This window comes from Populus trichocarpa, chromosome 6 (assembly GCF_000002775.5).
Source record: "Populus trichocarpa isolate Nisqually-1 chromosome 6, P.trichocarpa_v4.1, whole genome shotgun sequence".
NCBI lineage: Eukaryota > Viridiplantae > Streptophyta > Magnoliopsida > Malpighiales > Salicaceae > Populus > Populus trichocarpa.
In genome coordinates, this window is record NC_037290.2 from 9,817,218 (window position 1) to 9,835,077 (window position 17,860).

The 17,860-nt window shown below is 29.5% G+C and overlaps 1 protein-coding gene across 1 annotated transcript; it reads left to right on the forward strand.

Annotated features, from left to right (window-relative positions):
* Positions 1-14,600: 14,600 nt before the first annotated feature.
* Positions 14,601-16,619, forward strand: LOC18100146 (transcription factor RAX2). The gene is made up of 3 exons (XM_006381337.3): positions 14,601-14,965; positions 15,172-15,301; positions 15,632-16,619. The coding sequence occupies exons 1-3, from the start codon at positions 14,830-14,832 to the stop codon at positions 16,365-16,367; spliced, it is 1,002 nt and encodes a 333-aa protein (XP_006381399.2). The 5' UTR covers positions 14,601-14,829; the 3' UTR covers positions 16,368-16,619.
* Positions 16,620-17,860: the final 1,241 nt, after the last annotated feature.

Genomic DNA, 17,860 nt, shown 5'->3' on the forward strand with positions numbered 1-17,860 from the left:
ATAAATAAAAATAATTTAAAAAACACTTTAAAAAACAAGTTTAACTCCATGCAAATTCAATTTGCCCTACGAGTATATGGTAAAAGAAACGTCAATGACAAAATAAGTAGCAAGATTATATTTCTTGCAATGCAACTTAATTTGATTTTTTCCAATAATCACTTGTACCAGCCTCCCTTGTAGTCTATTGAATTGGTCTTTTTAATAAAGGCCATCATATCGTGTTAGGGTTCGAGGGTGGTAGAGAGAGAATACACACGCACATATCAACCTATACTTTTTTATGTATCGAGATCCTGTATTCTTTTTTTTTTTATGTGACAAATTTGACTACTAGTCAATAAAATTGGACCAGTCGATAATTGATATGGGTGAATTTACAATTAAAAAAGAAAAAGAATATTTTGAAAATTTAAATGAATGCAATTGAAAAGAAAAAAAGCCCATATTTTAAAAAATAAAATAAATCAATATATATTACAAAACAACCAAATTTCCAATTTTGTCTACAATGAAAAACAACTAAAAAATTTAAATCAATATACAAAATACTCAAGAAAAGGAATAAAAATACCTTGTACCTTCCCAACCCTCGTATCATTCTTGTCATAAATCTTAACCCAAATTGGGATGAAAAGGAGTTGGATTCCTGAAAGTCGTTGATCACCTAGTGTAAGGATGTTTTAGAGGCTGATCTTCACAAGTAGACTCAATTCTTATTCTTTAATGCCTGTCCATCTATTCACAAGAGTATTTTATAATATTAGTATTGATTTTTTTACATAATACTCAAGGATCACAACAAATAATAACTAATGATTAAATTTAATGATTTGATGAAATTTTATTTTAATACATTATTATTTTAATACTTTTTATACCTAAAATACCCTTTATTACTATTTAAAAAATATAGTAAAAATAAAAGATATTAATAAATTATAGAAAAATGTAAAAAAATCAAACAAAGATGGACCAAAATTAAATAATAAATTTAATATTATTCATCTACTAAAACAATAATCATGTTTGTTTTTTAATATATTCTTTCGCTGATTTTTAAGTTTTTTAAATTTAATTATCTTTTTTTTATTTATTATGGACATTTTGAATACAAAAGGAGTGTTTATAATACTTTTTGAGCATGAAGGGGGTTTATGTCATATCTTTAGACTTTTAGATAGTCTTTGTAATTTTATAATTATACCTTAAAGCGATTATTGTAATTTATGCTTAATATTATTGATGTTAATGTCTTTTTAAAGCATTTTTAATTTTATGATCAAAATGATATTCCAATAATCATATAGAGTTTTATGTTCTCCACAAATAAGCTTTTAATTAATGACAAAAAAGAGATTAGCCTTCTTTTTCAAAAATTATTTAATAATATTTTTTGAAGAATTTTATTATATATTAATTAAAGGCATGGTGGATTAAATATTAGTATATATCATGGTATGGTATGTTATTGTTTCAAATTATACATTAAGCATAACATAATCAATCAGAGGTTTTTGAAAAGTTACAACATAAATTTCGATTAAGCATTTTATAGTATATTGTTTATATATGTTCCATAAGATAGAGTTAGCATAAATGGTTAAACTTACCCTTTAAGACATAGCATGGTTGGTAAAATTTTATGCAACTAGTTATATACATGAAGTAAATATATATCCTCCATCCCTATGCAATTCACACACGAGCGCGTGCGCGCGTATACACAAAATACATTAAATGTTATGAAAATCTTGTTTCTCGCATGTGCAAGAAGGGAAATATAGTGGATTGGGAAATACCAAATTGTGTTGTTATGCTTATATTCTATAAATTCATCATATTTACATATTATCTAAATACTGTTTTTATGTCTTTATATATTTTCATGATGTTGTTTATATTCTATCAAGGCATATTCATCCCCTCTAAGCCTAGCTATTAATCCTACATGTTTTTCATGTTATCATCTCGGATCCAAATCCTGAGAAAGAGTGCGACTGTTTCTTGTAAATGCATCATTTAATGTTAAGTACTCTACGAGAGACTTAATTCTACCATTTAAAAAAAAGGGGGTTACTAAAACTTAGCCCATAAGAAGTTATGTGGATTATAGCCCTACCCTTGATGGCTTGTGAATTTCTAATCTTTATGGGCATTAATGCATGGGAATTCTTCCGTAAAGAGGAAAAAAGATGGACCTTCCTCGATCCAAAAACTTGTATGAGCCCTAGAATTAAGCAGCTTCCCACAACTTTGAAATATTAAAACCAAAGTGTACTGAATCTAATTGTGAAATCCTCCTATCAAGATATAATTACAGCATGCATGAGAGTCAAGAAAGGATGAACTACTCTGACGAAAAATATTTAGTTGATGATTTGCAACCATTGAACACATTTAGCGTGTGTTTTTGCACTTCTTCGTGAAAGCTTGGACTGACTAGTTAGGCTACCCAACAGACTGATTCTGTCTGCTCCTCTTCCAAAGACATCTAAATAACGAAACTACATAATACTAAAATATCTATGGAGTCTTTGTCCTGAGTCCGATGCATGCGAAGTCAATGAATGCAAGGACTCTTGTCTTTTTTTTCAAGCTTTTAGGTGTTGTTTTGTCCATACATAGTGTTGTTTAATCACTTCTGTGTTGTATTTTTACATACTGATCGATCTTTTTAAATCCATAGGTGCCCTCAGGGCTTTCAATATGTTGCGGTATGAGTAGGATTTTAAGTTAAATAATTATGTTATGTATAAATATTTTTTAATTGAGAAATAAAAAGATATTGTTTGTATTTTATAAAATAAATTAAAAATGGTTAATGCTAATCTTCATAAAAAAATGAAAAAAAAAGATATACATGTAAATATTTTATAAAATGACTATATCGTTTTTATTTATGTTATCTTAATTAGAGGCTAATCTTTATTGCTAATAATAAAGGATTTTGGTTTTCATAAATACATCATATATAGATATAACTAATATATATATATTCTTTGAAGCTTTATGAAACTAAAGAAATATTAAAATATCAATCAGTATGTTGGGCACGCAAAGGTCATAGTGTTATATAATCTTTTATTATCATATTTATATTAATTATTTTTTAAAGTATTTTTTATTTAAAAATATATTAAAATAATATATTTTTTATTTTTGAAAAATTATTTATGATATCAGCACACTAAAATAATAAAAAATTAATTTTAAATAAAAAAAAATTCAAAATTCACCCAACCTCCGTTTGAAACGCAATTGAGACTTAGTCCGTATACAAAGAAGACTTTCAGCTCAAGAGCTAGCACCTAGCTATAAGTTATATAATGGTATTAATCACGTTCATGCCATGTATCCTTCTAGATCACTGAATAGCTAAAATCGAATAATTAATTACTGATGATAATTCAAGCATCTAATGTCAACCGAAATTAAGAATTTCACACACATTCCATCGACACCAGATTAAATTAATGCATGTGGCCAAGAATTATGACTTGTTCACATAATTCTTCAAGTGGAGAATCTCAACCAGATTGAACCTAACTCGCCTACTTTAACAAGAGAAACTCTCATTCTGTTTGCGGGTCAATTGCTCTTTCTCTAGTGGCCCAATGTATTGGTTTATGCTATACTTGTATACAATGTCGTTAAAGAGAAATACCTTGTCTCTGTTCACTTTATCTGATCATCTGTAAACAGAATGAGATCACTGATAATAGGTTTGGAAAATTGAAAAAAAAAAGTTTTCAAATTTGGTATTTTACACAATCAACACACATTTTAGGAGGCAAGAAATGCGCTTGGATCATGCTTGGAGTTTGGATCTAGTTCAAGATATTTAGGATTTGGATCGAGACCTAACCTGGATCTTTTAGGTTTGAACGGAGACCTAATCTAAATCATTGAATAACAGTTAAATTTGAGATGGCTTTAACTTCTTAAAATGGGAGGTACCATGGCGAAAGATGAAGTAAAAGGGCGAATTATCTGAAACCACATGGTGATTTATGACATAATTAGTACCAAAACACAGGCATCATCATCACTTCATCAGCTATATGTATATAATTGTACATAAGTTTATATAACTCACCTGCAGGTGTCATGTTAATTGTATAATATCCACGACCCACCATATGCGTAGAAGCTTGACTTGCATGCCAAATGGATTGAAGAGCATTGGTGGCGAAAGGATGCAGAAAGTAAAACCATCGTTAAGTGTCGACTAATTAAAGTGCTCACACAAAGAAAAACTGATTGATTGGATATTGTTTTTTTAAAGAAAAAGTAAAAAAACAATCATTAGATGCTTGAAAGGATGGAAATAGAGTGTGAATATGTTGTTAGGTAAGGTAACGAAAACTATCCATGTGTGCAGAATCTACGACCTTTATTAATAAGCTCATCGTTTGTTCTTCAACACCTTCATCTCTCAACTATATATTGTTGGCTTCAAAACCTCCCCAGATTGATTGCATATGCTGTTTATAATTAATACTGGTCGATCGGTGCTATCTTGACCGACGATTCCTATCAACTATTTTAGGGATGAAGTCAAGAATTGTATTCAGTCCTATATATTGGGAAATGGAGGAATCTTATCATAATTTTTATGTATAATGTATTTTGGGAAAGAAAAAAAAACAGAGAGAGAGAAGTTTGCCATATATCCATGCTAATTAATATTGTTAGGAATAAAAACTTGAATAATCAAATTCTTTCCAAAAAGAAATGATTTTATGGATAGACGGTTAAAAAATCATCTCAACCCAATAATTTAAGGTGATAAGTAAGGTTTTAAAATATGATTTATATTATTCTTTAACACATTTTCTGAAACAAAAACTCTCCCTCAAGTGTAAGCTTTTTACGCTTAAACTTGCACAACTTCATACTACCTTGTGCTTATTTTTATTAAAAAAATAAGAATGTTGAAATTTGAACTTGTGACCGCTTGATCATTAAGGCTCTGATACCATGTAAAAGAACTATCTCAACCCAATAACTTAAATTAATAGATAAAATTTTAAAATATATTTTATTTTATTCTTTAATATATAACTTCCTCTCAAGTGAAAACTTTTCAGACTTGAAACTTGCACAAGTTTATATTACCTTGTACTTAATTTTTATAAAATAAATAAGGATATTAAGATTTGAATTTGTGATCGCCTTTTGATCGATAAGACTCTGATACTATATCAAAAAATTATCTTAATTAAATAAATTAAATTGATAAATAAAATCTTAAAAAATAATTTATATTATTTTCTAACATTAACACTAACTATAAAAAATAAAAATACAAAATACAAGATTAAGCATATAGCTTTTAAAAAGAAAGAGCAAGAGAAAGATCCGTGTTTCAAATATAAAGGGGATCTAAGAGTGAAATATTTAATTTGAAGAGCCATCATTACAATAAGCAAGCCATGATAACCTTCGTCTTTGCAGTGATAGCCAATTGAATCCGTCGTGATATTAAATACTAATAATAACGAAGGCTAATTAATCGACTGTGTATTGATCATGGACTATGAGATCCTATCTCTGAAAGCAAAAACTAAGCATGAGGAAAATATGTATATTATTAAACTCCTAGACAAAGGTCAAAACCTCCCAAGTGTAGGGTTGGGGTCCCCAACTAGGGGGGAGAAGGATAAGGACAGCCAAGCACCCAGCATATTTTCAATGATACATGCATACATACATATATGGTTGGAAAAAAAATGAGAGAGTGACATTATTAAAATATTAATTTATAACATATGATTGATAGAGCTATATATATATATGCCTACATTGGTCTTTTCCACTCTAAAATTAAATAATCAGCTTTATTAGAAGTCTCTAAATAAAAAAAATATGTGAATCATCAGCGTATCCACAAAAATCAGAAATGACAAGCATTGTTGTCTGGTTTGAATAGCGTGTATGTGTGTGTATATATATATATATTAGATAATATTGAAATATATTAAAAATAGTCATACTGTAGAAGGCAAAGAAAACAATTCAAGAGTTATAAATAGCTATGTCTATTTTAGTTTGTTCATTAAGAATGCCATAACACTATAAAAATATCATTATCAGTGTAAAAAATATTTATCTGAGTGGTCTGCAACTATGTAAATAGACAATGTAAAATCATTTAGAAAAATAAATCCTAATTTGACACATTGGTATTGAAGATTAAGTCATTCCTACCAAGCTAGATACCCTAAACAATGCTATAAAATAATGTGACAGGTTTTTTTAATGAAACTTATCTTTTTTATATTTTATTAATTATATAAGTGTTCGGATCAGATTACGCGTACCTCGATTAATCCTATGGATCCTGAAGTTAACGACCATGTAAGTCTTCAGTCATCCTAAGAAAACTCGAACTCATGACTATTAGGGAGCAAACTCAAGATCTCACAAGTTGAACTATTTCTCAGGGGTTTATGAAACTTATCTTTTGATAGTGAAGGCCATCTAAAGTTTATGGTATACACCAATGCACTCCCTCAGCATGATAAGAATCTTGTACACATTCTCCATGTTTCTTGAAGTGAATCAACAAAGTTCTCCACGTCTCTAAATTTATATGGCAAAAAAGGGAAGAAAACAATTCCCTGGATAATAATTCTCATTGGGAATTATTATCCTTCAAGACCAAGTCAAACAATCAAGAATCAATCCAGAAAGACACTTTTTCTCCATTACCCTCCGTGTATCTCAAACTTTGCTTAAATGCATTGGATGCAGTATTGCCTGCAAATCCATCCTTGGCACTTTATACGGGATCTTGAGAAGTATTCATCTCTGTATCTGAGATGAAAGGTGACAGATCAATATATATATATATATATATATATATATATATATATATATATATATATATATATATATAACTATCAAACATGTGACTGCTGGTGGTCTCCGTTCTAGTTTTCTGAGCCTATGCAGGAAGAACCGGCCCGGAAAATTACTTATTAGTACATTTGTTGATACCTCGGCTACATGATCATGGATACCATGTAATATTAATTGAGTCTTACATTAAATATCTTGATTACCTTGACCAGAAGCAAGCCAATCAAAGCACGTTTCTACAAATCCTGATACGTTATTTTAATTAATCATACTTTTTATTTGTTTCAGAAATTATTCATTCGAGTTTAATAAATTTTAAAGTCATTAATAATTTATATTTATATAATTATTAATTTTAAAATTTATAAAATTAATTAAAATATATACAAACTGAACCGATATTGTGTGAAAAGGGGATGGTTTTTACAAGACCCGGTGGTCGTTTTGTTAGTATGAAGGAGTCAAATTTTCAGGTAATGGTCGCGCATGGATATGCATGATGGAACTATAAATACGACCTCAATTTGCACTGCAACTTTCATCACTAGGCAAAATCAGTAGCAAACAACTGGGTTAAATAAATAAATAAAAACAAATTAAACGTGTGTGTGTGTATGAAGTAAAAAGTTTCTTTGAAATATTGATGAGATAACGATATGACCCGGAATAAATGGAATAAATTTATTAAACTTGTTGTGATTTGAATTATAGACATAACTAGATTTAATAATATTATTTTTAAAAAATAATTTTTATTTAATGATATAATAATAAAAATATATACTATCATGAAAGTAATTGGAAAACAAATTAAAAGTAAATTATGATGAGCAGTATAAAAAACTTGTTATATTATAAAAAAATTGTTATATTCTTATTCGGAAAAAAAAAAGTATTACATTGAATGGCATTTAATAAAATAATATATAATAAAATCTTAGTTAATTAACATATTTATAATATTTTCAAGTAATTAATTTAAAAAAACCTAAAAAACACTTACCAATCCCAAAATTATTTACAAAAATAAAAATTAACCAAATAAAAAAAATCAAAACTGACGCATTCTATTTTTTATGCCATGTTTATAGTTAAAATTCACCTTCGTTAAACTCAAGTCATCAAATAGAACCCATTAACACAAAAAAAAAAAAAAACAATTGTGATTGAATTTTGGACAAATGTTCATTTTCTCTCCTCCTATTTTTTTTATGACTTTCTCTCTCTTATCTCAATCTCATATATTGAAAAATAAAAAAAAAAACAATAATTTTTTAGACCTAAATAAAAATTTAAGAAATTATGAGATTGATCAAGTGTTTTTTCATGTTTTACATTGTGACCCTTTCACTTTTAATTTTGACTATCTTCTATAATTTAGAATTTTATCTCATAAAATTAGATAACAAAAGTATTTAATCAAAAAATAAATAAAGCTTAAGGACAACATTTAAAAAAAAAAAAAAAAGGATAACAAAAGCTGAAGAAAGAGGTGTTTCACTATTCTCTCGCACTCTCTAAATACAACTTATTCTTATGAGGTTGTTAAATACTTTGGAATTTAGGATTGTTACTAGTTTTTTTTCCAGTGCTTTGATAAAAAAAAAATTAAACATAAAAAAATAATATTTAAATTATAAAAAATCTCTCAGCATTGTCATTAAACTTGGTACAATGATTTAAATTTAAAAACTCTAAATGTGATTTTTTTATTTAGTTTTGATTTTAAATTAAATTATATGAAAATTATTTTAAACTTAAAGTGAATAGTAAATTATATCTATATCCATACTGAATTTGCTTTCCTCTTTAATTTATTTTTTTATTAAAAGAGAATGGAATGTTTTGAAACTCATGAATATTTAATAAAAGAGGCTTTGGTAAACCTAAAGTGAGAAGATTTATTTTCAATTTTATATTTTCAAAAAGAAGTTTAAATAAGATTGTCAATATGACAAAAAAACAAAAAAAAAACACTTAGGTTAAGCATAAAAATAAAATAGCAAATAAAAGATAGAGAGATAATATATCAGTACGAAAGGCATATTTCTTAAGAAATAAGTCAGATTTTACACCATGATGCCAAAAGAAAAAATTCAAAGCTAATTTTTGTTTAACTCTGATAATTAAAATAAATATTCTCAAGAGTTTTAATGATTTGAATCTTGAAGGAGAAAATATATTTCTTTAGTATAGTTCCTCATTCTTTATTTATGGATTGTTTTTAGTTTTGAAGAAAAATATTGTTTTTTTTTATTAACAACATCCTTTCTTTAATAAAAAAAAAAAACAAAGATAACTACAATAGATATTCATAGGAATCTCAATAGTTTAAATTGAGGGGAAATTTTTTTATTTCCTGAGGCAAAACTCTCATTTCCAAATTAAGGAAGAAAATGTGATAAAAATCAAATTTAAAGACAAAAACCTAAAACTAAAACTATAGAGACCAAATAATATAAAAGTAAGAAATTTCAGGGATCAAAATGAATCTTCACGCACAAAAATAAATTGGTTCTATGATTTTATCTACGAGATATTTTGTCATGGTGAACAGTACAAAACACCTGGGATTTATCCCATTTTTTATTTATTTAAATTTTTTGAAGACTAAACATTTTCAAAGTTTTGGGTGCCATGACATCCTTTGTCCTATACCCAGTTCCATTCTGCCCATGCTTTAATGAATCGGTGGACATGGATTTCTGATATTATATTAAAAGATTATTCAAATTAAAAATTTAAATGTTAAGGCAAAGTCTAAAGATAGTTTTATATACAGTGGCAATATTGGTCAATCCTTAATTTACCCAATTTTTATCTGCAATGTTCCATGGTGCTCCCTATTTTTTAAAGACTTTGTCCAGTACTATAGATCTCCCGACACTTTACATGATATGCGACCAATGTCTGTCTGTCTCGTTAACTTGGGGTCTTCCAAATGATAATATTAATTAATTATTGATTGTGCAAGATGACTAATTATCGTTTGAATAATGAGAATATATTAAAACAATCTAATCAAAGTTGTGAAATTTTGTTTACTTTTTCCATTATAGTCGTCTTTAACTTATACATGATTTTAAAATATGAAGCTTGCACGAACAAGTATAGTTTTCAGTTGATACATTCTATTATTTGCATTTTCCTTTGAGTTGTGAAGGTTTTGATGAGATTTTAAAGCTTGATTGTGGGTCAATTTAATTAGGTTTGGTTTTAATTTGTAACATTAAGACACAATTAAAAAAAAATGACCAAACTCAAAGGAAAAAACAAGGGTGGCCTCTCTCAAATTCACATGGAAAAATTTTCTTTAGTCCCTATATAATTAATCATTGACTTTGTTTTAAGTACCTTTAGTTTTGGAATTTTAGTTTTTGATATAAAACTTTATTCTATTCGTATTTTAGTCCCTGAGTTTAAAAGGAAAAAGAGAAAGTTATCGAAAAATAGGAGAAGAGAGAGAAAGTGGATTGATGGTCATATTCCAACAAAAAAAAGTTGTTATTAGTGCCAATGAATTTCATTTAATGAGAAGAGTTTCATAAATATATTTTTTATCCTTCATCTTGCTGTAAGAAATAGATCATGGATAAGAAAGATTTTTTTTCATTTTAATTGTGTTTATTGGACCAATTTAGGAGCGTTTTAAGTTGATAAATTGATTTATTAAGATTCTAAGGATGTTTATTAGGTGTTATTTGGTGAAAATAGATTGAAAATGATTTTTTGAATCTAAAAAATCCAAGCTTGATTTTCCGACCACCTCTCAAGTGGTCAAAAATTAGATAACCAAACAACGCATTGTCTATTTTTATTAAGAAAGGATGAATAATGTGTCGTCCGTTACTTGAACCAAGTTAAGAAAAAGGTCACGCACTTGTGTTTTTTTAAATGGGCCAGGTGTCTGGCCTCATTTTTGCATTTGCTTTTTTTTCCTTCAATTTAAATTAAAATTCATTAAAAATATGTTTGAGTTTTTTTTAATATCGTTCAATTTTTACTTTATTTCAAAATAAGATTATAAATTCTTTTATAATATTAGAAAATGCTCTTTTGTACAACCCTTTGTCTATTTTTTTGGATTTTAATTAATCACTTTATTGTGCTTGTGTATTTTTATTATCGTGTTATTAAATAAAAATCAGATTCCAAAAATAGAGTTATTAGACTCAATCGGGTTCATAACCCATATGACAGGTTCAATAAGTTAACTTGAATTGACTAAAGTCAATCCAAAATATTATCATCTTAAAATTAAAAAAAATATTAAGATAGCAGTGTATTGATAATTGTTTTTAGTCAATTCAAGTTCTCATCGAGTGGACTGGGTGATGTTTGGACCCACAATGTCGAACGGTCAAATCAAGCTAGCTCCAATATAGTCTAATTTGAGACTCAGACCAGACAAGGTGCTAAGTCAAATTAATAGGTAGAGGAGAAATTATGCTAGAAAATCATTTTATTTCAATTAAATTTCAATAATTAATTTTCCTAAAAAGAATATTGACATATAATAAATAAGAAAATTTACATAGCTCCATAGAGCACAAGATCATGTTTTTTTTTTTATCTACATTTATCTCTTAACTTTCCAATTTAGTTTTTTGTTATTGTTATTAGCCGATGAGAATTAATGTAAAATGTTATATTTTTCTCCTGTAATATTTAGTATTTTATACATATTTGATTCCTAAATGTATTTATTATTTTTACATTTCGATTTAAGATGCAAATGTAGATGTTAAGGGAAAAACAAAATTAATTAAGTGATTCTAGATAGTTTCAACATAACTTTGTAATCTGGGTATAACTCTCTCATACGAACCCTAAGAAACAGCTCTACAACTTTCAAGTTTTGAGAGATACTGACTACATCAAGGCTGAAATTAGGCATAAAGTCAATGCACTTGTACTACCAACATGCTAGAACATTCGTTGGCTTGCAAATTTAATATGATGTGATTTATTTTCAAAAGCTTCCAGATTTGGTGCATGAATTCTAGCTGAAGAAATTAATTTTCTTGTTATATTAGGACTCTATTTTATTATTTAATAATTTCATTAATTATTTAGATTTGGTGGTTATTATTGGAGAATAATATTGAGAGTATTTTTAAGAGATTTTGTAGACTTCTAAAGAGGGAAAAACATGTAAAAGAGAAAGAGAGACATCATATCAAACCTTTCTCTTCTCTTTTCTCTCTTCCCTCTTCCCTCTTCTCTATTTTCTTTTTCTCCTTCGAGTTCTCATGATGATACCATATAACTAAATTTTTATTTGGTCAAAGGAAATAGAAGTTTCGGAATCAATAAAACTATGAGATCTAATTTGTTTTGTTTTCATTGTTCAATTTATGCTTTAAGTAATGAATATTCTTTAGTGTCTATTTTCATAAGTGTCTTTTTTTAATTACTAGGAGGCCTACTGGTTTTTTATTTGTTGCAATGTACTACTAGGTTAGATATCAAATATGTAATTGTTTGATCACTCTAATTTGTTAAGCAACTAAGGTTAATGATTTCCTGCATTGCAAATTAGTAAATCTTAGAAAGAATATTCGACTAAATTAAATACAACTGCTTCTGTTGTTTAGCTTCATCAATCTCTTTAATTTTTAAGGTTGCTACTATATTAAATTTTTAGCGCTTATCTTGAGTTGTTTAGTTGTTAGGGTTAATTGGATTGCTTGTTTTCTAATTGACTACAACTAGGTAGATATGAAAATAGTTCCAATTGTGAATATTAAAAGTATGAATTGATATATTATTTTATTATTATTATTGAAATTCAAAATTTATTAAATTAGAGTTTTTTTCTCTCCAATTTAGAGTTGTAATTTAAGGGTTTGAGAAATTCTAATTTCTTTCTCTACAGTCCTAGCTTTTTTTATTGTTATAAGTTGTATCAATTGGTATCAAAATATGTTGGCTTTTTTTTATATATATATATAGATAAAGATGTTGACAACATCTTCCCACCTTATGATATAAGAGTGGAGGTCATCTAAGACACTATAAGGCCCCAAGAGACAACATAGAAAACCTTATTGTAGAGATTTTATTGGTTGGATCAACTATCAAGGGAAAACACAAACGAAGATCGTGATGAGGAGAATGAAGTCCCTAAAGACTTTACTTAAGGAAGATCAAACCCTAGATCTATTCCTGCCAATTTTTATGGGCATTGTGTTTGTATGGAGAGTGATGTTTATGACATGCGATGCACTGAAGACTTAACTTGCAGTTAATATTTTTATAGACATGTTCCTAATTTTAATGAAATTCTTTTCTTTTATGGGATTTTGTTTTTTAAAAAAAAATATTTATTAAATGGTTATTAGAGTTAGAAACATATTTTTAATTAAAGAAGATTTATAATTATCAAAAGATAAGATTTGTAAGACGCAAACTTACTTATAATGTTGAAGATTGGTGGTTAGTGTTATAAGAGATAGAGTTTTGTGTTGGTAAGCATGTACTTCCATCATGGTAAACTATGAAAATTATTAATTTTGAAGTTTGTACAATATAATTACAAAGAGATTTTATATTTGACAAATAAGTAATTAGATTATTATTATTTGCTTTAAATTCAACATTCTCAAATAAAAAGGAGACAAAATGTAGAGGAGATATGCAACTTGGGGTGGTAAATGTTTAAGTCAATGATAAAAAAAAGTTGGAAAATATTCCATTCCCGATTCACACACATCCAATGTTCTAAATTCAGTGGCCAATATTGTTAATGGTAAATTAATTGCTCTAGCTATAAAGTTTGTTCCCAAAAAAGCACAAGATAAACAATTATCATCATCCTTAAGGAATTGTCATATGAAGAACCAAAGATGGTAGATGTTTCAATATCATTAGAAGAAAGCATTGACTGAAACTAAAAACTTAGTGATGTAAAAATAAGTCAACAACAAAAATCAATGATTTCCGAGGTTGAGATGAAATCAAAGGAATACCTTGAAACACAAACATGCTGAAAATTAGAACATGAAGTAGAGGTGAAATCTAAGGGGCAAACTGAAGTTGGTGAATAGAATGAGATTAAACCAATTCATGAAAAGAAAGAGAAATTGCTAGCTAGAATCACTCATGAGGTTGAGGTTCATGTTAAAGAGGGCAAAGGAAAACATTTTCTTCATGAAGTCATAGGAAAGATTGGTCTGGATGATGAAAAGAAAAAGGTTGAACAAAGTAATTTGGTTGAATTATTACTAAAAAAAAATTTAGTTTGTGAATAGGCTAGCTATAATACTATATTTAAAGTATCTATTTTTTTTAGAAAGAAAAATTTCAATTCCTGATTGTAAACTTGATAAAAAAAAATTGCTATTCTAAAAAGCATGATAGCAATAGATGCATATTCTTTTTTTACGCTTAAATATTTTTTGGTCGGACCGGCTTCACACAAGCCACTAATTAACTAGATGGTCATAAGATTACATGCATGTTTGTTATTTTATACGTATTAACATACGTACATAGGTATGTACCAAATGACAACTAGTAGTATTTAATTCTAGTACCTTGCCCGATGACTTGGCCTATAATTTGGAAAACTCTAGGCCGTCATTTTCACTAATTATATTACTGTTACTTCCCTCTATTGCTTGAGCAGACTTTGGATTCTTAAAGTGTGATTGAAGTTGGAAGGGAGACCAAGTAAGGGTAGACATGGAAGAACCCTATTGCTGATTTGTTTATGATGGAAAGTTCTCTTGGCTAATCAACAAATAGAGAGTGAAAAACTGAAGATTGAAAACAAGGCTGTCCTTTGACTTGTGCTATCGATCTCTCAACTAATGTCATCAATCCCTCCCTTACTTAAGAGTGCTCAGAAAACCAAGTCTGTCAAAGGAAGTTGGAGCCCTTCCCCACATCCATCAAAGCCTCTTTATATTGATACAACTTCTTGGTCTCACAGAAGAAAGGTCGGAAAGAAGGAGAAAGATGGGAAGGGCTCCTTGTTGTGACAAGGCTAATATGAAGAAAGGGCCTTGGTCGCCTGAAGAAGATGCAAAGCTGAAGGAGTACTTGGAAAAACAAGGGACTGGAGGGAATTGGATTGCTCTCCCACAAAAGGCTGGTAAGCAAGCATTTAAACACTTTTGCCTGTTCCTTTTAGTAGCAAATGGATTTTGAGTTGTTGGCCTGTAAGATTATTTTAATGGAAATGACAACCACTCCATGAAAAGTGATCTTAAGGTTTCAGTGCTCTTCCTTTTCTGTCGGTTCCGATTATGTTTTTTTTTTTTTTTAAGATCTTGAATCTGTCTGGGATTTGTGTTTCAGGTCTTAAAAGATGTGGGAAAAGCTGCAGATTAAGATGGCTAAACTATCTCAGGCCCAACATTAAACATGGAGAGTTCTCTGATGATGAAGACAGGATAATCTGCAGCCTATATGCCAACATTGGAAGCCGGTGCTCTCTCAGCTCTCTTTTTCTTTAATTTCACTCCACAACTAGTTGTTTCTTTCAAATATTTTGTCATGTAGAGCAACACTTTTTCCTATTTAAGGCATGGAGAAGAACAATATTTATGAGTGTATTTTCAATTCTTGCAAAAAAGTGAAACCTCAAGAGAAAGATCTGCATGCTCAAGCATAATATCCAAATACGGATAATTATATGAAATGTATATATGCTTGCATGCCAAGTTTACATTTCTAATTAAGAGTGCTGAGTTACTCTTTGAAGATCAGAATATCACTTTCATTTCTTCTTACAAAACTTGTTGCCGTCAAAATGCAGGTGGTCAATAATAGCAGCTCAGTTGCCAGGCAGGACGGATAATGACATCAAAAACTACTGGAACACCAAGCTCAAGAAGAAACTAATGGGTGTGATGAATCCTATTGCTCAGAGAAAACCTCACCAAGCTGCTCTTTTTTCATCTCTCCTTCAAGCTACATCATTACCGTCTTCACCATCCACTCTCCTGTCATCATCATCATCATCATTCACATGCAGCAACAACAGTTATTACAGTAACCTAACTAGGTCTTTCACTGATCCAATCTCATTTTCATCAAGTCCTATGAGCACTAGCTCTTTCGCTACTGCTTCTATGCTACACCCCCAAGAAACCTTTGTGGGGCCTATGCAAAATGATCAAGTTAAAGATAGTCTTATAATGTTTGGAGGTGAAGCCAGCTGCAGCTCGTCTGATGGGAGTTGCAACAATCAGATGAGCCATGTCAAAGAGGAGTATGAATATAGTGGTGGTACAAATAACAACAATGAACAGATGGGGTTACAAAATTATCTCTACAATGGGGTTGAAGATGACCAAAAATTGATGGTTTCAAGTGGGGCTGCTGCTCATGGTGTACTTAATGGGTGGATTGAGAAGCAAAATGGGTTATGGCCGGGAGATAACCCACTAGACTATGGTCTAGAGGAGATTAAGCAACTTATTAGCACTAGCAGCTGTAATAGCTTTTTGTTTGATGAAAACAAGACAGGAGAAAAAGTCATGTACTACTGATGCTGACTGCAAGTAAAATCACAAGATTTGAAGGTAAGGAAGGGATGGGTTCAAAGATTCAGGTTTCAGGCTCAGTTTGTGGGGGATGTGGATTTGGTGCACCTTTTTTGACAGTACATGCTAAAAAGTTTCCTTTGTGCATTTCTTTTTGGGAAATGATGTTTTCTCTCTGTGTTAGCTAGTACTGCAACATTTCAGCAATAAATGTCATGGAAACTAGAGAAGCCATGAGTATCCTCATTTAAGAACAAAGGTTGAAGACCAGACATCAAAGTTGCTTAGTTCTTGTTTATTTTTATTTCGAAACATCTCCCACATGCAGATTAAATATGCAGTCATTTTTTTAAGGATTTAATTTTCATTAAAAAAAAAATCGAATCTTGTCAAGAAGAAGGTACATGAAGCAGGGGTATATTTATATACATACACAAACAAGATTTTAAAATGACTTCGATGCTAATCCTTATCCCAGTCTTCTTAAACAAGTGTGTTAATAAACGAACTCAACATTACTATATCATGCAACGCAGGCATCAAGCCAAAATAGACATCACATAGGCCTCTTCCTAGCTAATATCAGTCATATCGATTTCTTTTATCATGGGCGGTGACCAATTCTACAGAGCCATTTGTATGACATGTACATAAAAATTTAAAAAACTTATTTTTTTTTATTTAAAATTAATATTTCTTGATGTTTTCAAATCGTTTTGACGTGCTGATGTTAAAAATGTTATTTCGATGTATTTTTAAATAAAAAATATTTTAAAAAATAACCGCTACCACAATACCAAACAAGTTCTAACTTTTATTTCTTAGACATGATTGATATAAGACGGGAAGAGAGCCTGAATTATTGATAACACTTTGATTAGGACTTATGCGGGTATGAAGTAGAAAAGGTTTAGAGTATAAAATGAATTAAAGATAAACAAACTCAACTTGGAGAAGTAGAGATTAAAAAAAGTAAACAATCGAGGTCATCCGTAATGCAAGTGATAGAGAATCCTCGCAGGGAAGCAGTCCAGAGGGCTCCAAAAATGTATGATATCAGGATCACGATACCTTTTGGGTTTTGCTTAGTGGTTTAAGACAAAGTGGTTCTATTTTTTAATGGTTTTCCAAGAAGAAAAGCAGAAAGCCAACGTTGAAAGATGGAGGCATTGACCTCTTCACCATTTTTGTATTCCCTTCTCTTGTGTAAGAGATCGGACTAATGGAGTTCTCCAGCTGTGGGCTTTGTTTAAATTCGAAATCAATTTGTCTTTGAGGCAACAGGGAAGGATTTTCTAGGGATGTCTTTTTCTAGTGGAGTTTAAAAGGTCAAAAGGTGTGGCACCTACTGAACCACCAGATTTTAAGCCATTTTAGGACAACAGCTTCTCGGCACACACTTCTTCAGGTGGCGCATGTGTGAATCAACAGCACCAAGTTTTTTTTTTTTTTTCCTGGAACAATAACAAGTTACTGGTAGACTTTTGTGGCCTGTATGA